This window comes from Aethina tumida, chromosome 1 (assembly GCF_024364675.1).
Source record: "Aethina tumida isolate Nest 87 chromosome 1, icAetTumi1.1, whole genome shotgun sequence".
Lineage (NCBI taxonomy): Eukaryota > Metazoa > Arthropoda > Insecta > Coleoptera > Nitidulidae > Aethina > Aethina tumida.
This window is the reverse complement of record NC_065435.1, coordinates 56,507,087-56,528,374: the sequence shown is the minus strand read 5'-3', so window position 1 is coordinate 56,528,374 and position 21,288 is coordinate 56,507,087. Positions and strand designations below refer to the sequence as shown.

Below are 21,288 nucleotides of genomic sequence, written 5' to 3'. Positions count from 1 at the left end.
CCCACTTCGGCGTCACATGCATAGACGAAATCGCAAAGAGGCCGCATCTGCGAACCAGTAAAACCAATTAAAAAAGAATCAGGGGCATAGACCGAATTGAAAAATGCATGCGGGGAACGACGCGTCGTCGGTCGGCGAGGCCGACCAAAAAGGAGCAGCACAGCATCCGCCGCGATGGACCATTTGATCCGGTAATGATGTAGACTGCGAGGCGTCTATTTCAGCCATCCAGCCAGATAAAACGACGAGCCGCGGCCACCGTACCGGAACAGCATTCTGTCCCGGGGCCCGTTCCATCGCTTTATTGTTTTACACCAAATTACTTGCCTTATTATGCTTCTAATCTCTCGCATATGACCGAGGTGCTTGCGCCCAGACTAAATGGATTGCTTTGTACGTACGGAAAGTATGATACATTGTTGCGCTACCTTGAACGGTCTATTAATAATGGCGTTCGGAAAAAATCTGATGCTTCTTTCATATTGAAGTAATTTGTTGGTTACACAGTTAGGCAAGGTACAAAAAATAAAATTTAAATTAGTCTTAAATTATATTTATTACCAATTATCAAAATAATAAATCATTAATAATTTTTTTTACATGAATAAAACTATAGATAGCTTTATTGAGTTTCCTCAATAATCGATATTGTAAAAGAAAAACAGATTATTGGGAAATGTAGAGGCCTTATTAAAGTTTTACATTTTAAAGAGATCTTGTATAGATAGAGAAGGTTATTATCAAATTAATAAATCAATATTGAGAGTTTTTTTGCGTGAATAAGGCTTTATTGAGTTTCTTCACTAATCAAGATTGTAAGAAAAAAATTATTGAGAAATGTAGAGGCCTTAACTGTATTTTACATTTTAAAGAGATCTTGTATAGATAGAGAAGGTGTAAATAAAGAAAATTTAAATAATTCTTAACTTTTTTTATTACAAATTATCAAATTAATAAATCAATATTGAGAGTTTTTTATGTGAATAAGGTTATAGCTTTATTGAGTTTTCTCAGTAATCAAAATTGTAAGAGAAAAATTATTGAGAAATGTGGAGGCCTTAACTATATTTATTATCAAATTAATAAATCAACATTAATAGTCTTTTACGTGGATAAAACTATAGTTTTATTGAGCTTTCTCACTAATCAACACTGTAAGAGAAAAACAGATTATTGAGAAATGTAGAGGCCTTATCAAAATTTTACATTTTAAAGAGATCTTGTATAGATAGAGAAGGTGTTAATAAAGAAAATTTAAATAATTCTTACTTTTTTTATTACAAAATTATCCAATTAATAAATCAATATTGAGAGTTTTTTACGTGAATAAGGCTGTAACTTTATTGAGTTTCCTCACTAATCAAGATTGTAAGAGAAAAATTATTAAGAAATGTAGAGACCTTAACTATATTTTACATTTTAAAGAGATCTTGCATAGATAGAGAAGGTGTAAATTACCAATTATCAAATTAATAAATCAAAATTAAGAGTCTTTTACGTGAATAAGTTTGATTGAGCTTCCTCACTAATCAACACTGTAAGAGAAAAACAGATTATTGAGAAATTTAGAGGCCTTGATAAAATTTTACATTTTAAAGAGATCTTGCATAGATGGAGAATGTGTAAATAAACAAAAAATAAATAATTCTTATTTTTTTATTACAAATTATCAAATTAATAAATCAAGAGTTTTTTATGAGAATAAGATCACAGATTACTGAGAAATATAGAGGAAGCAATACATGTAACAGATAATTATAGATATATCATAGTTTTTTACATGAATAAGACTAAGGTATTGTGTTTTCTCAGTGTAGAAGAAGCCTTACTGAGAATTCGTAGATATCATTTTATTTTTATATTTAATTTATGTAATTTTTTCCAAAAAACAGGAAAATTAAAAATATTCTTGATAAACATTGATGACAACGATAATTATTAACAAACTCTGATTAAAAAAAATTATACAAATTGATTTCGTTGACCGAAATAACACTTACAAAACTATGAACATTCACAAATCGTGCACCATTCACGATGCCACTTACACCTAATGGTAAAACTAATGTGGCTCGTTAATTAAACGGAATAGTCGTGTTAAAAGTGCAGCAAGCACTTACGGTACTGATTCGAAATCGTATGGGTTGTCTAAATAAAAAGTGCACAAGAGTCGTATTAGTTAATTTCCTGCTACCAGCCGTTGCTCATCAGACCACTCATTAGTCAAGTTGGTTAGTTGTTAGTGGAGATATTAGCAAATCATAAATTACAGTCGATGGAGCGGCAACCCTCTTATAAAAATAAACTCCGCTGCCGACAACGGTGCATCTGATCCAGCGTTTGTGCTTTCACTGTTCTTCTTCTGATCCTTAATGGCACGACATGAGTAGATGTCATGTACACGAAGTGTGCACGTTCTAGATATAAATTGTCACAGAAAGAAAATCACAAAATCTTCAGGTTGTCGCACCAGCTTGTTAAATAATTTTCCTGGCGTACAGAAAAAAATTTCAATTATAAATAATTGAATTAATTTCAGTTTGGCAATATTTTAAAATTTGATTCGTGAAAACGCTTATACCAATATAACACAATAATTATGGCAGGTTATGATAAAGCGGTAAAGTATGTGCTTCCTTTCAATTCTAAGTTAAAATTCTTAGGTGATTACATTTTATAATTACAAAGTTTAATGGAATAGAATAATCACTAGTGTTATTAATGTAATTGCATGCCAAAGTTAATTAAGCTATCTATATTCATAAATATTACTGTTCTAATAAACAAAGGAATTTTGAGTATGTGTATGTACATTCATTCAATGGTCACAAATCGTCGTTATCGATACAGACAGTAGAAGAAGAACAGAACAAAAGTTTATTTTTACAGATGTTGTTTATACATAGTACATTTATTTTACTAGAAGTATATTTTTTAAATATATCATACAATATATAGTAATTTAACATGCCGTTATTTGTAGATCTAGAAATTTACTTCAGAAACATAATGAAATAATAGAAATTAAAATTACAAAATTATTTGTAATTATGACTTTTAATTAATAAATATCAATTTTTGTTTCTTTTTATTAATTTAACATACCATTTTAAATTTACTTCAGAAATACAATTAAATATCGAAAATTACATTTTATAAAAGAAAATTGTATGTAAATATGAAATTTATAGTATTTAATAAATTTTAATAAAGTAAAAATATTATTTTTTGTTTATAGTAATTTATCATACCATTATTTATTGAACTGAAAATTTACTTTAGAAATGCAATTATATGCTCAAAATTTATTTTATATAAAAGAAAATTATCTTGTCTCTTTGTACTAATTTAACATACCATTACTTATGGGACTGGAAATTTATTTTAAAAATACAATTATATACTCGAAATTTAACTTTTATGAAACAAAATTGTCTGTAAATAGAAAATTTATAGTATTTAATATTTTTTAATAAAGCATAAATATTATTTTTTGTTTCTTTGTTAGTACAATTTTTTCTTTTATAAAATGTAAATTTCAAGTATATAATTGTATTTTTAAAATAAATTTCCACTCCTATAAATAATGGTATGTTAAATTAGTATTTAACATACCATTATTTATAGGACTGAAAATTTACTTTAGAAATACAATTATTTTCTCAAAATTTATTTTCTGCAAAAGAAAATTTTCTGTAAATATGAAATTTCCAGTACTTAATAATTTTGAATAAATCAACAATATTAATATTTGCCTATTTATACTATTGTAATTCCACTCCTATACCTATAAATAGGTATAGGAGTGGAAATTTATTTTAAAAATACAATTATATACTAGAAATTTAACTTTTATAAAATAAAATTGTTTGTAAATATAAAATTTCTAGTATTTATTAATTTTTAATAAAGCAAGAATATTATTTTTTTGTTTATTTATAGTAATTTAACATACCATTATTTTTGTGTAGAATAAAATTATCTGTAAATATGAATTTTCGAGTATTTAATAATTTTTAATAAATCAACAATATTAATATTTGTCTCTTTGCACTAATTTAACATACCATTACTTATATGAGTGGAAATTTATTTTAAAAATACAATTATATACTTGAAATTTACATTTTATAAAAGAAAATTGTCTGTAAATATAAAGTTTCTAGTACTGAATAATTTTTAATAAAGCAAAAACATTATTTTTTGTTGCTTTGTACTAATTTAACATATCATTATTTATAGGACTGAAAATTTACTTTAGAAATACAATTATGTGCTCAAAATTTATTTTCTGCAAAAGAAAATTATCTGTAAATATGAAATTTCCAGTATTTAATAATTTTTAATAAATAATAATAACAATATTAACATTTGCCTCTTTGTACATATTTAACATACCATTATTTATAGGAGTGAAAATTTATTTTAAAAATACAATTATATACTAGAAATTTAACTTTTATAAAAGAAAATTGTTTGTAAATATAAAATTTTTAGTATTTAATAATTTTTTTTAAGCAAAAATATTATTTTTTGTTTCTTTATACTAATTTAAGATATCATTATTTATAGGAGGAAATTTACTTCATAAACACAATTATAATTTATTTCCTGCAAGAGAAAATTTTCTGTAAATATGAAATTTCCAATATTTAATAATTTTTAAGAAAATATTAATTTTTGTTTCTTTATACTAATTTAACATATGAGTATTTATAGAGTTAGATAATTATTATACTTCAAAACACAATGAACTACTCGTAATTTTATAAAAAATAAAATATGATATTTCGAATATTTAATAAATATTAATAAACGAAAAATATTATTTTTTATTTCTTTGTGCTAATTTAAGATGTCACTATTTATTTATAAAAGAGAATTATTATTATTAAACTAAAAATATTAATTTGTGTTTCTTTGTTTTAATGTAACGTACCATTGACCCTGATAATTTATTTCAGGAATACAATTAAATACTGGAAATTTAAAAATTATTATCTGTAAATATATAAATTTTAAAATTTAATAATTTTAAGAAAATATTAATTTTTGTTTATTTTATACTAATTTAATATTTATATTAATTATTTATAAGGTTAGAAAATTACTTCAAAAACACAACGAACAACTCGAAACTAAAATTTTATAAAAATGTATCTATAAATATTTATTTTCGAATATTTAATAAATTTTAATAAACCAAAAATATTAATATTTATTTCTTTATATTAATTTAAGATATCACTATTTATAGGATTAGAAATTTACTTCAAAAACACAATTAAATACTTGAAATTTAAATTTTATAAAAGAGAACTACTTGTAAATTTGAAATTCAAGTATTAAATAATTTTTAATAAACGAAAAATATTATTATTCTTTGTATTTATTTAACATATGATTATTTTTACGACTGAAAATTTACTGTTAAAAATACAATTAAATAACATAATTTTAGTTTTTATAAAAAAGAAAGGAATTTAATAATTTTTAATAAACCAAAAAAATTTTTTCTTCGCATTTATGTTAACATACTATTATTTATTTAATTAGAAGTTTATTTCAAAAACACAGTATCTTAATATTACTTGTAATCACGTTTGTATTATATGTCTTATAAAAAATTAAAATATATCATGTACACCGTGACGGTAGTAATGGCTTATGTCACGGCTGATCGCAAAAAAATACGTTTCATAGTCGTCGACACTAAAATATAAATTATTTCCATGTAGTCAAGTGTACAGGTACGATCTCGGCAGCAACCACCAACATTGACATAAACCAATCGAACAAAACCGAAGCGTGACGACCTTCAATAAAAAAATACAAAAAAACGTTCAAACAAAATCACCACCTAATCACCAGAGGCAACTCAATACCAAAAACGCTCGTTGGCAAAACGGCGTCCCGCAAAACAATTAAAATCGACCAAGCCGATCGGCAGCTAATAAAAATCACACAATGCACCGATACCCCTATAAAAGTTCCCAACGAGTCGTGACCCCCGTTGCGGCGATGCGACGCCGTCACCGCCGCCCCGTCCGCCAATCGGAACGTCTCCGGGACACGACCGACGTGCGTGCGATTGGTCGCACGGCCGCGTCTGCCATTTTGTTGGGCGCTGAGGGCGTGCAAGCGCCGCCCGTGACGGGACGGCGCCCCCGTGAAGGACCGTGAAGCGCTCCAAATGCCACAGTCACACATTAATGGTTGCGGAGAGATCCGTTTCGGAGATAAACGTGGCGCGTTTGTTACGCTGTGTGCACGACGACTATAGGGACGACGACGACGACCAAGACGACGGCCAAAAGCATTTTGTCTCGTCCAATTTGACCCGGGGAGATTTTTTTTTTTCGCCGCTGCCGCTGCCGCCACGGTTCGTCAGATGAACGCTTGGTCGCGGCCAATTTGACTTTTTGGGAGTGCGCCGTGCTCGTTCGCTCCGCCGTATCGTCGGTACGACGAACGGTACGCGCCTTTTTGTCATTTTGCACGTGCCCCAACTTGCCGTTTACGATCCGGTTAATTGGCACGGGCGCCGGTGGCCGGTTTTTAATTGGGTGCGGAAGGCCGATCGTCGACGGGGTCCGGTTGCGCGGGGTTGACGCGTCTCGATTCGGCGGGGCGGCCGGTGCGACGGCTGAGGTGATTCGGACGATCGTGATTTCCCTTCGGATAGGTCGGAAAACATGGATACTGGTGAGTTGGATTTACTTTGAACTTGCTGAACTGGCATTTATCGTGTTTATGTGGTTCGCATGTAAAATATTCGTTGCTGGCACTAGAACCAACAATATTGAGTATATTTTAGATAGTGTTGAATATATTATACATCAAATAGCATATGATATTCGGGGTTCTAAGAAATGTGATATTCATAATAAATATGTGAAGTTTAAGAACACACAACAATTGGATTTCTAATTTAATTTTAAAAGTAACTTCGATATATCAAGATTAAGTGATAAGAGTGCTCCACAAAATTTTTGTCTTAGAACTCCTGGGAGTATGATCTTGCACTGTTAATAATTATACAAATCGATATATAGTTCGATGACAGTGATAATCATCCAGAGTTTACATATTCAGAACTGTTACTAATTTAATTTGAAGGCATTTCAATAATTATGAAATTTACTTTATTAAAAATTACAATCTGTTTAACTAATAAAAATTTATTGATCTAAAAAATCACTTAAATGATATTTCTAAATTTATGTTTAATTTGTGTTTATTTAATAACGAATTTGTTTCATTTGGTTTGGATTATTCGTTGGTAGCACGATAACCAACAATATTGAGTATATTTTTCGGTAATATTGAATATATTATCTAATATAACCTGAATAAACCATATTAATATTTTAAGTGCGTACATGATACTCGGAGTTTCAAGAAATTCGATATGCGACGTTTAAGGGCTTACAATATTTAGATTTCTAATGTGTTTTTAAAAGTTACTGAAAAAATGTATGAACATTAAGTTATAAGGGTGTCCCACATTTTTTTTGCCTTGTGACTGCTGAGAATTTCATCCGGCACTGCTGATAATTATCCGGATCGTTATATCAATCGATAATATGGATAAATATTCAGATTTTACATATTCATATATTATTTAGTAGTAATATTTACATATTACTGTTATTCATTTAATTTAAAGCAGAGTTTCTTTATTAAAAATTACAATCTGGTTCAAGAATAAAAATCTATTACTCTAAAAAAACATTCTGATTATATTATTTTAAATATGTGTTAATTTTTTTAATAATAAATTTGTTTAATTTATTTTGATTATTTGTTGTTGTCACGAGAACCAAAAATATTAAATATATTAATTCGGCCTTGTTAATAATTATCCATCACTCAATATTGATAGTATTGATAATTATTCAGATTTTACAGTTCAAAAATTGTTATTCGTTCGATTTTAAAAAGATTTAAATAATTATGAAATTTTATATAAATATCCAGATTGTTCAAAATTGTTATTCATTTAATTTAAAGTAGATTTCAATAATTGTCAAATGTTCTTTATTAAAAAGTACAATCAAGTTCGCTAATAAAAGAAACATCAAAAATCATTCAATAAAATAATAAATAAATAAATTTTAAATTTATATTTAATTCTTGTATTTTTTGATAACAAATTTTATTTGATATGGATTATTCGTTATTGGCACTAGAAGCAACAGCACTCTTAAATATTATCTAATTTACCCTAAATTAATCACAAATATATTTTAAGACATTACTTCATAGCTCTAAGAAATCCGTTATTTATAATGAATGTGTGACGTTAAGAGTCTCCCCAATACTTGGATTCATAATTTGATTTTAAAATTTACGGCACAAATGTGTCAAACTTAAGTTATAAGGGAGTCCCACAATATTTTTTGCCGTGGAGATGAAAAAAAAATGTTGATAATTATCCAGATTTTATGTATTGTAAGATATTATTTATTTTAAAGAATATCAATAATATTTAATATTTTGGAATAAATTGCTATTTTTGAGAGTTTCTGGAATAAATTTTTATTGATCTCTATGTATATTATTATTTGTTATATTCATATCCTGAAAATCACTTCTAAATTACTTAATTTATTTGAGATTAATCCGGTCGTGTTAATAATTATTCGATTCGATATATCGATGGGTTTCAAATACTTATAAATATCAGATTTTACATGTCCCAAACTGTTATTCGTTGATTTTAAAGATATTTAAATAATTATTAAATTTTATATAAATATCCAGATTGTTTGGAATTATTCATTTAATTTCAAGAAGATTTCAATAATTGTCAAATTTTCTTTATTAAAAATTACAATTAGTTTCACTAATAAAAGAAACTGTGATTCTAAAAAATTATTTTTAAATTTATATTTAATTTTTGTATTTTTTTGATAACAAATTTGTTTTATTTGATATGGGTTATTCGTTACTGACACTAGAAGCAACAACACTATTACCCTAAATTAATCACAAATATATTTTAAGATATTACTTGATGTTCAGAGTTCTAAGAAATCCATTATTTATAATGAATATATGACGTAGAGAGTCCCCACCCCCCAATACTTGAATTTCTACTTTGATTTTAAAATTTACAGCAAAAATGTGTCTTAAACTGTAAACTTAAGTTATAAGGGATAATATAATATAAGGATTTATTCATTTATTTTAAAGAATCTCAATAATAAAAAATTCAATCATTTAAATTTAACACTTACACTTTATGTTTAATTTACAAATTACAGTCTAATTATAAATTTAATATTTTGGAATAAGTTGCTATTTTTGAAAGTTTATAGAAGAATTTTGGGAGAATAGTCAAATTCATTATCGATCTGTATATAATTATAAAATATAAATATCACTAAACATTTTGGAGATGTGTATTATATATCATTATTATTTCTTCTAATCATACCTTGAAAATTACTTCTATATTACTTTCTTTAGTTGAAATATAAATTTAGGTAAAAATAATACATGGCATTGAAGACAAAATTAAACATTAAATAATATTTTTTAATATAATTAACTATAACAATTAAATTAGTTCATAATTATTGTTTTTAAATTGTGTCAAATATTGTGCAAATATGAAAATGTCTTTTGGTAAACATAGAGACGTATGGTCCATTTAAATTGATACCTTTGTTTAATTTAAAATTAGATTTTAATGAATAATAGTTCAAAAGATGAAGTAGAGAAGAAAACGTGTAATAAAAATAGCTTTTTATCATTTGTAGGAAGTCTACTGTAACAGTTTTAAGCAAAAAATGAAAAAAAAATGAATTGTTTTTATTTTTGTGCAAAAACTTCTTCACTGAAATTATTATACTTTAAAAATATTAAATTTCATAAAAATATATTGCATATTATGTTTTTTAGAATCATATTAGTCCAATGAATTTATTTCTTCTGACCTATTAAACGGAATGCAATGATAAAAACATGAGAATATCAAATAATGATAATGATAGTGAATATAGTGTATCAACTAAAATTGTACTTGTAGCATTAATTAATTAAAAGAAAACTGAATATTATTAATGTATATATATATATATATATACCAACACCAATATATACCAACAATATGTCCAATAATATTGAATATTTAAGAATGTATATTTCTAAAATGATAAAGTAGGTGATCAATGATTCAAATACGGCCGAATATAATATTTTTACATTAAATTACAATTAATCACTTTCTGATCTAAAGTAACATGAAAATTTTCTATTTAAAATTAAATCCTATTGTATTAAAAAATGTACTGATTACTATATTTTACAACACTTATCTGTAAAGTTAATACATTTAATATGAATTTTGTATAATATTTATATCAATTTAATTAAATTAAATAATGATTTAATCAAACACAAAAATTACTTAATTGCTGCATTTTATATATCTACTCATTTATAATATATAAAAAACTATAAATTAACTGTTTTTAATTATAAAATGAGTAATACAAGTATTAAAATTCGATATTAATATTTTTGAGATTTTAATTAATGAATATCCCCAATGCCTTTATCTGGTAAGATAAAAATTCGTTTCCAATATAATTTTGTTTTCATTTAGTTTAAAACCATTTTATTAAATGAAGAAATTGTTACTCTTAAACATACATTTTAACATCGTAAAATTGATAAATTGTATCAATTTTGTAAAACCAAAATGATTGATTTAATTATCTAAAATCGTCACCGTTTAATCTGACAATGCGTGTGTAACAAAAATAAATACAAAAAAAACAGTTTCACTTTTATGTATTAATTATGCTTTGACATTGGACATTTTTTTTTTTGTTTTGATGATTTTGAAACAATGTTTTGAGTAGTCGGCGTAACGGTGACTAACATAAATTCACGCACACCTGGTCGAAGAAATGTTTGTTTGTGGTTTTCAGTCACGCGTTATATTATGTTTGTACGATCGTTCTTCACGTTCACGTATTTAACATCGTTTAGTACCTTTGTACAAGTCGCTGAAAACGATGGACGTTAAAAATCGGTTGTAGATGTCACAACTTTGGTCTGATGTTTTGTAAAATTTGTTGTTATATGTCGAATTTGAAATATATTTTGTTGTCCAAAATGTTGCTTTTTCTGGCTGAATTTCACATGAATATTGATTGAAATATGTAAGTATGTTTTCAATTTTACTTAATATTTATTATCTCGAAATTAGATAAATAAATTTCAAGATTTTAATTTAATTTTAAATATTTCGGAAGTGGTTAGATCAAATCAACTTTTCCAGAAAATTAAGTCAGTTTTTCTCTATCTGGTCTAGAAATACTCAACAATTTCGAATATAGGATATCCCAAATTGTTGACTCTACTTTTTCATCTAAATTAGTTGTCTATTAAATGATACACATATTTGAGACGGTTTTTAAACCATAATTTCCATAATTTACAAATATTATTGACAGTTCTCCTTTTACGATCTAACTATCTTCATTGAGATGCTTTAAAGTTGGAGTAAAAAAATTTATGTCATAAGATAAATTTCGACCTCGACACTTTTTTTACAGACCAAGATTTGCAATTTTTAAAAGCAACGTGTGTACAGAGCTATTGATAAATTTTATCTGAAGCTATTATTATTAAAGAAAATTAAAAACAACCACCCGGAAATGGTTTCATATTCAAAGATTTTTAAAACAATAATTATAATAAAATATTTATTATAATCAAGCTTAGAATAAAACACTAATCAAACAGAAAAAAACATGGATTAAGTAATAAGAAACACGAAATTATTAGAAAACGATAAAAATAAATTTGGATTTGGGCAAAAATTTGAGATTCAATTTAAGTACTAAAAATTAGAGATCATAAAAGAAACAGATACATATAATATTTGATAAGTTTGGTAAACATGGTGTATTTTTTATTGTATTAATGTTTCCAAAATTGTTTGTTGTAAATTAATTTAGACTTTATTTATTTATTCATTTTATTCTAAACAATTATATAAAATTATCGAAGATAATATAATATAAAAATAAATATTATTGGATAGAATTTATTATTAATTATGTATCCTAAAATTTATATTTATTATTACTATTTAACATAATGAACAATTTTCTTGCTGAAATCTGATTGGAATTTAAAGTCAAACAATCATTCTGCATTCATAAATCCAATTTCATTTCAAGAAATAAATCTCTAGCCGCTGACATCTTTCTAATAAATTTCATTCCCATTGAACAAATTGCCGGCACAAATTCCATTATTTAAAAACCAATATTGACAGGTAAATTTGGACTGCACGTGTAAACAAAGTAGCGGCTGTTTGTGTAGTGGAAAGCAGCCGTCTCCCGAACACCGGTAGGCCGCTATTAAATAGACCAGATTTTTAAATATTTATTTACAAATTCCTAATTCGTAAAGCCGGTCAAACATTCAAGTGGAAAATACAAGACCAGCGAGACGCCACAACAGCGGTACAAACGTCCAAACAGGAGTGAATAGGCAATTTAAAACAAGTGAGCCTTGAAAGACATAATCTTATCGCAATGACCCGTGCAAGATAACTTTTGACGGGTCACTGAGATATATCGCAGCTTGATGTACACTTTCGGCTATTTATACGATCGTCTTGGGCAATTCCAAGTAACCGTGATTTTTACTCTAACGTTACACCATGTGCCATTTTAAATCCACCACCTTATCGTGGTTCTCTTGGAGTTTGGAATTCATTTTGCGCCATAAAAACACTTCGCAGACCTAAGTCGAAAGTGTTAATTAAACTTCTGCATCGCAACAAGCAGTACCGATGATTGAAAATAAATTACCAACGATAAAACCGGTACTTCAAACACATTTTGAAGGAAAACCATCATAAATAATCTTTATTGCTTCGACAAAAGTATTAATTGTGGGTTTTGGCAGAAGAAGAGGTTGTAGTACCATTGTGGGATGGAACATGTCGCATCCTCCTAAACCAATAATCCGGTAAAAAGGCAAATATTGTTTTTGTATACGAACGGCAGCGTTGTTTAAATTTGCTCACTAAATGGTCTAAATGGATTTCGAACGCCCCAAGGTGTGCTGCAGTGTTCCGCTCTTTGTCTCGAGTACTTTTACAAACAGCACTACCGCACTACCGTCCACGAACGCAAATACCATATTGTCTCTTTCATCTTTTATCTATTAAGTCACTTATTGGACAAACATGCACAAGTACCAGTAGGCTTTTTTATTGCTTTTAGCTAATAACCGGCTTTGATATGGTACGACATTCCAATCTTACGTTCGTGTTTAATTCCAATTGGTAATTCTATCAAATTTGAATTGGGAGCTCAAAACTACAAATAATCGATGATACGGTACCATTGGTACTATCAATAAACTGATAATTTTCTAAACTTAATAATTTTTATGACGTTCTTGTTTCTTGGTTTACAACACTTTATTTCCTATAAAATTGTTTGGACCCAAAAACTGAGAAAAATTTTAATTGATAATCCCAATTGGTAATTCTATCATATTTGAATTAGAAGTTGGAGACTAGAAATAATCGATCTAATACCATTGGTATTACCAATAAGCTTTTGGTTTTGTTTTGAACTCTTAAGAATCTTAGGAGATTTGATTCCTTGTTATAAATCTTCGCTTAATAACTTTGTTTCCTATCAAATTTCTATTGATTTCAATTAAACCATGAAATAAAGTGTTCAAACATCTCCATAATATCAAATAGTTGGCCTTAGTTCCCATCAATAGTTTAAGTTTTAGAGTTAACAAGACCATAATGTCAATTTTTTCTGATACACCATATTCACTGATCATAAAGTTTTGATATCTTGAAACACCATATTGAAGCACAAATGAAATTATACATATCCTAAATAACAACATCACTAATTGATGAAAATTTGCAGCAGACAAATTCATTCTTCTTCAATTTCCCCCGTGAAAATATTTCAGATTCAAATTAAATCCATAATATTTTAGTTTACATCTCTGCATTTAATTTTACGTAAGCATTTCCTATTAATATTTATGATAGACATGACACGAAGGTCACCTCGACTGAGTAAATATGAATTGACCCTACACAGTTTAAAATTATCGGTTTGTTTTATTATTTCATTAATATTCTTTAAGCATATTAATTAATTTAAATATTATGTCTTTAATTATTTCAAGTTGAAGTAAATATTTTCTTTAGCCACTAGTGTGTTTACAATCCTCGCCATTTTCTATTGAATTATCTAGGTTTCACAATTTCTATTTCTGGAAAAACAGACCATATGACAATCTTTGACCTAATATAATTTAAGAGAAATAATTGAAATTCCTGAATCTGCCCTGGGGTGTTTCGCAAGTCGAAAACATAGCCACACGTGACCAAAACTCATTAATATTTCCAAGGGTACCACATCAACCAGGTCGGTATTTTGATTGGACAACTTCCTTCACAAGAACACACAAAAATTCTGCAGTCCATACATAAAATCCCATTCGCAATTCAGTATATCATGATAAAATCCCGCCTTAAAAATGTAGACGAGAGATGTTACAAGTCGCCGATGTCGTCTCCAAAGGCTTGAGAACGGTTGTTTAGGTTCTCAAGTCCTGCACGAGAAATGCGGGGAATGTTATCTACAGCAATTTGCGTCTAAAATTGGGGTTACGGCCCCAAGGATGCATTAGTTACACCTCTGACATTTAAAATAGATAAATAGATTTCGAGCACGTGTCTAACAATACAAATAGCCTGGCAAGTCCCTTTAAGTTCCTTGAAGACTTGGAAACTAATGATGCGCACTCCTCTGGACCATTGCAATTGAAATTAATTAGGATTTAGAATTTTCTACAGTCACGTGAAGTCTTTTAGAAGTGAAATAATTAAAAAGAATTCTTGCAGATTTATTAAATTAACCAATTAAAAGTTCGATATTTTGAAATCTTTTTAAAACCACTAACTAAAATTAAATAGGTCATAGACTTGTATAATGTGTAAAGTTTGTTTAGTTTGTCTGTTCAAACTATCACAATGTTTCCTTCTCAACTATCGCAGACTACTTACTATTTTTACAAATTTTATAATACCACACAATTTTTTCCCAATATAAAAATACCGAATAAAAATAAATAAATGGATTAAAAAAATATGTTTGTGATGTTCACAGGATCTACGGTTATTTAAGTATAAAGCTAATTAGTGTTGGAGGATGAAAATGAGGCGGCACGTATAAAAATATCACAACAACTTTGGGCACGATGATATATAAAGTGTTTAACTGAGAAGTGAGTAACTAATAACGCCACCGACTTATTAGTTGGTATTAAAGGTTTTACTGAACCATAAATTTCCCAAACAAATCTCCAACCATTTGGTTTCTGTTAACATTTCCCGGTTCAATTTCTAATTTCACGCGGTTCTCACTGTAAAACATTACCAAATTAAAATTTGTGTGCATATTATTAATGATTTTACAACAGAGCATTGTTAGGTTCGAAATAATCATTTTTAATAGTAACTTGAAAGTAATATTTTATATATTAAAATTTATAAACTTTTCAAGCGGCATAGATATTACAATTTGTAAGTATTACCTTGAATTTCTCATATTTGTGAAAAATCGTTATACACAACATATACACCTTCTTCATATTTAATTATATAAAAAATATTTGCTTGTTTATAAATTATAATGTACAAAATTAGATTTGTTAATTCTTAAAACATGAACAACTCATTTTATATAGTTTTCTAAAATTAACTTAATTAATTTATAAAAATAGCCTCTTAATGAGTGGCCATATTAATTATACATTATGAAAACCTTAAAATTTCTTACATTTGAAAAATGATTTTCAAATTTATATCTTTAATTAATTGTAGACTTATTCACAACATAATAATTATTTTTGTCATCTTTTTATAAAATTTAGAAAGCAGCAGTGTATAGTTTCAATTTATTCAAAAAAATAAGAATATATTAAAGAAATAAAAAAATATGAACAAAAAATTTTAATATTATAATTAATTATACACTGTGGCATATTTAAAATGTGATATGATAAGAACACCCTCATAACTTTTTTATTTATTCCCCGATTTTAATGAATAATATATCAAAAAATGGACAAGAAAATACTAAAAAAAAATTGTATTCTCTATGACCTCTGTAACACATCTGACATTAATGTTTTTATTATTAAAATGTTAGAAAAAATTATTAGGTCCTTGATATTATATTTTCACATCCTTTAAACTGGGTGTTTAGAAAATTTTACCATAAATATGATCATATTTATTGTCCACGGTGTAATTATTCATTTTTGTAATGAATTTATCTCTTTTGATAAACTACACTGACTATATAAAAGAATTAATTGAAGAATATTAAATTAAATGATGGAAAAAATGCTCAATTCAATTCTATTAATTTTTTTACTCTAAATAAATATAATCTTGTAGAATAATAGAGAAAACAATTTTTATGGTAAATACAAAGTTTTTTTTTTCGTCTTTTGAATGATTAATTATTAAAATCATGTTAGAATTAAAGTTACAAGAGTGCCTAATAATTTATTATTTTTGTAAAACATGTTTTTGACATTAAATAAAACAAATAATTTACGTAATTTATTTAAAATAGTTATAAGAAATATTATTAAATAGTTATCTTCTTCATTACCACTACCACACAAAATTATGATTCTAAATTCCAATAATTTTTAAAAAACTACCTACTACATAATTAACATATTAAAATTAATATAATATGTAATAAAAATAACTACTTTAAGTAAGGTTTAAAGCACCGGCTTGGAAAATATTAGGCTTAGACCCGTGTTAACTATAAATTTTCATTTATTTATCACTTTCATGACATTTTAAAATTATTATAACAAATTTATATCTATAATAATATCTCAAAATTTAAAATTAACTATACATTGTGGCACAATATGTGTGTTTATATCCTTTGTAACCCCTTTTTTAACATTTTTTTAGCCAAAATATTAGAAAAATTGATTAAGGCGTTATTTAGTCAATTTTATATACTTTAAACTGAGTGTATATCAAATTTGACAAAAATACGTATTATGATTACGATGTAATTCAAAATCACAATTTTCTAATGGAATTATAATGATAAATTGCACTAAGTAGAAGAATTAATTGATAGATGTTAAATTAAATGATGAATGCAATTTTTTAATGTATAAAAAAACTTTGAGTCGAGTAATATAGAAAAAAAAATATGATATGTATAAAGTTAATTGTTAATCTTCTGAACCATTAATGATTTAAAAGTAAAAAGTATAAACGTGTTTTTGGCATTAAATAAAATAATATAATTGTTTATGGTACTTATAAGAAGAATCATTAAATAGTTGTCTTCCAAAAAAATAAAAAGAAAAAAACTATTTTTTCTATTATAAACATTGAACATTTTTTTTTGAACTTTGTCTAATATAGTAAATGAATCGCTTTGTAACTTTCGATTATCTTTCATAGGAATATCATAAGACCATACTTTAAAAAATATAGTTAAGAGTACTCATATGATACTGGGCACTTTGGCACATTTTACATGGTTTTTATTCGAAGTTGACATTTGGCTCCATTCAAAAGTTATCATATGAAAGAACTTTATACAAACTGTATTATTCTTTATCTTAATTAACAAAATTATAAAAACGTGTTTTTATTTGCTGAACACCAGCCACTTAAACAAAATCTGAACCGTATCAGATATTCAAAGCCTCCAATACAAAAGAGGACATTATACCGACCGAAAAAAAAATGTGTTAATTTACAAAATGACATAATAATTTGGAAAATGTGTTGTACAAATCCTCAAATTTCAGTCGGATAATATCAATGGAACAGGGCCGCAAATTGAACTTTGCAGTGGGCTTGATGCATTATCCAACACGTGTTGACAATGTCGGTCCCGACTTGTCTAAAAACAAAACGACACCGAAACTGCCTGCCTGCCTTCTTTGATCTGAACCACAGTAATTTATGTTCTCACCAAACCAGACTGGCTCACCGCGTTCGGACCGCTTTATTTTTCTGATATGTCGTGTACGTATCGCCGGTTTTATTTACTGCCTCGACTGACGATTTAATTAAATATCAACTAAACTCCCCCCCACTGTAAATTTATTAACCACATTTTTGGTCGCAAGTTTCGCGATGACGTGCACGGTGACCACCATTATTGTTAAATCGTACGTGCACGTGTTAATTAATGTAGACGAGTGAACGCAATTTGCCGAACTATAAATTCCACAGGCCCCATTAAACAATGAAAGCGAGAGCGGCAGTTGACAACGTTCCCGGAGAATAATTTTACCGAGTGCAAATTGGTCAGAACTGGGTTTTAGAAGAAAGGAGAAAAAAATAAATAAATAAATACACATAAATAAGTGAAACGAATCAATGCGCCGTGACGCCGACGCTCAGTCTGTCGAAAATTTCAGTTGTTCGGTTGTTCGACAAATGGTCCGGCCCACAACGAAAATACGACCGTCACTAATGGGCAGCTTAATTTTAGAAATGTACCGTTTCGGCAGCAGGACCTCATTTGCAACAATGTTAATAATGATTTCGCGAACGTTATTTACCGATATGAAATTGGATTGAAATTGTCTTTTTTATTTTTTATATTTTCGTTGATCGTGCCAAGTTTTGCACCTACGTTACATGTAAAATTCAAGTATTCAAGTATGCTTAACGCATTCACCATTTTTTTAAATAAATTATGTACTTATATTTAATTAATTTTGTTAATAAAATAATTCTTCTCAATCAATTAAATTTGCTTTTTTCCACAATTCTAATTCTAAATACTTTCCACGAAAATTGTGACGTAGATATTTATAATTAAAATAAATTGAATTTACACAAATAACTTTTACTTCAAATTGTGATGTAAATTCGTAGATACATATATTTAAAATTACCCATATTTACTTTAATAACTTTTGTACTTTACAAAAAAATTTTACATACGTTAATTTAGTTTGCATGAGAAAATTGAAAATATAATTTTAAATAAGTTTTTTATTCATTGATGGATGAGAAACAACAATTATGTCTAATTAAAATGTGTATCATAAATTATTAGTAGTATATCATTGGTTATATAAATGTGAATCTATAATATAAATAAGATCATCACTAATGTATGTATTATTGATTATATACCTATTTATTGCTATAATTTAATCCACAGTAAATTTTTTGTTATTGGACTTTTGTTAACTTACTAAAGTTCTGAATTTGATATTATAATTAATAATATTCGTTTTTATGTCAACTAATATAATATATAATATAAAATTTAACGAGAAATTTAAAGCAATTTTTAAAATATTTATAAATCCTGTTTCACGGTACCTTATTTCTGGTAGATTTAGTTTTTAATTTATGACATCTTTTAGATTTGTCAATGAAAATTTATAGATTAATTTCTTACATCTACAAAAAATAGAAATATTTTTCTTTAAAATTTATAATTGAACAAATATGCCATTTTTGATATGCTTGAACATATGAATTTATAAATTAATAAAATAAATATAATTTTTCCTTTCATTTCATATTATCGAAAAATATCATTTTTAACTTCAGAGGTATAATACATCACATTTTAGGCGATTAAATGAGTAATTTAATGGACAGTGTGTCACAGATTTGACATGAGTAGACAAGTGTTTTATGAAAAAACAACGTTACGAACTCATTTGTTAAACCACTCCAAATATTTTTTGCTTGGTCTTATATATAATTTAAAAAATATTATTTGGATTTTATTTAGATTTTTATATATAACTTTTTTTTAATTTGTTTACTTTCATCAATGGAAATTTACAAAAATAACTAATAATTATGTTAATATATATATATATATATATATATATATATATATATATATATATATATTTTACTCAATTGTTCTTGACATTCATGAATCACTACTATCGATCATTAATGAAGTCATATTATTGAAAAATTACAATTTAGACAGTTAAATTGATAATTTAATATGTATGTGACAGTACGTGTGAGAATATACGTTACGAATTCATTTGTTAAACAACTCAAAATATTTTAACATATATAATATAACAAATAATTAATACAATTAAATGTATGTTTAATTACAGATTTTTAAATATGTTTGCTATTAATTCGTATTTTTTGTCAATGAAAATTTAGATATTAATTCCTTATAATCTACAAAAAATAGAAATATTTTTATTTTAAATTCATAATTGAACAAATGTGACTGAGGATTTGACTTAATATGTGAATAAAATAAGAAATACATTATTAAATGTTAATTAAATTTTAATTAACCTGTTTTAAGTTAAAAGTATTCTTATTATATTTTTGTTCTTTTATTTATAGTAGTTCTAGACATTCATATATCCACATTTTACACCGTTAATGATTTCATATTATTGAAAAATCATATTTTAACTTCAATAGTATAAACATTTTTTGGTATCTCAACTGATAATGTGATGTTTAATAATGTGTGTTTCCAATTTTTATTCTGTTGAAAAATGTTTTATATATATGCGACGTATAAACTCATTTGTTAAATGACTTAAAATATTTATAAATATTTTATGCTTTTTTCCCAAAGTGTAATTTATATTTTATTTAAGATTCTAAGATATATCCTATATTTAATTTATATTTAATTAATTTTTTTGTCAATCACAAGGGGTTAATTTCTTTCAAATTTATAAATATGATAGATAATTATAATAATTTGTTTATTTTACCTAATTATTCTTACAAAAAGAAATATTCAATATTTCTTACATTATAATAATAAACGTAAAAACAAGTTAAACAATTTTGTTTATTATTATTTCATAATTTCACATAATTTGTGTATAAAACAAGAAAACTATTATCAGACATTATTAAAATTTTAATAATACATTGTTAAAGTAAAATAATATTTATTATTTATTGAAAATATTTGAAATTAATAATTATGATAATTGTGTGTGTGTCAATAAAATATAGGGATTAATTTATTACAATCTATAAAAATTAGAAGTTTACTTTCTTTGAAATGAACAATTTTACAAATATTACAAATAATTATGTTAATGTGTATAATATACGCAATTATTCTTATAAAATGAAACATTAAAATAAAAAGTTAAATAATTTTATTTATTATTACTTATAATTTCATATAATTTGTGTATAAAACAACACCATATTTAAACATTAGTTAAATTTTA

At 26.2% G+C, this 21,288-nt stretch overlaps 1 protein-coding gene across 1 annotated transcript in view; it reads left to right on the top strand.

Moving 5' to 3' along the window:
* Window positions 1–6,236: 6,236 nt before the first annotated feature.
* LOC109602045 (paired box protein Pax-1) overlaps window positions 6,237–21,288 on the top strand; it is a 25,306-nt gene continuing 10,254 nt past the window's right edge. Inside the window, exon 1 of the mRNA XM_020018368.2 lies at window positions 6,237–6,705. Within this exon, the coding sequence (XP_019873927.1) occupies window positions 6,696–6,705 (10 nt within the window). The 5' untranslated portion in view covers window positions 6,237–6,695. The remainder of the gene's footprint in view (window positions 6,706–21,288) is intronic.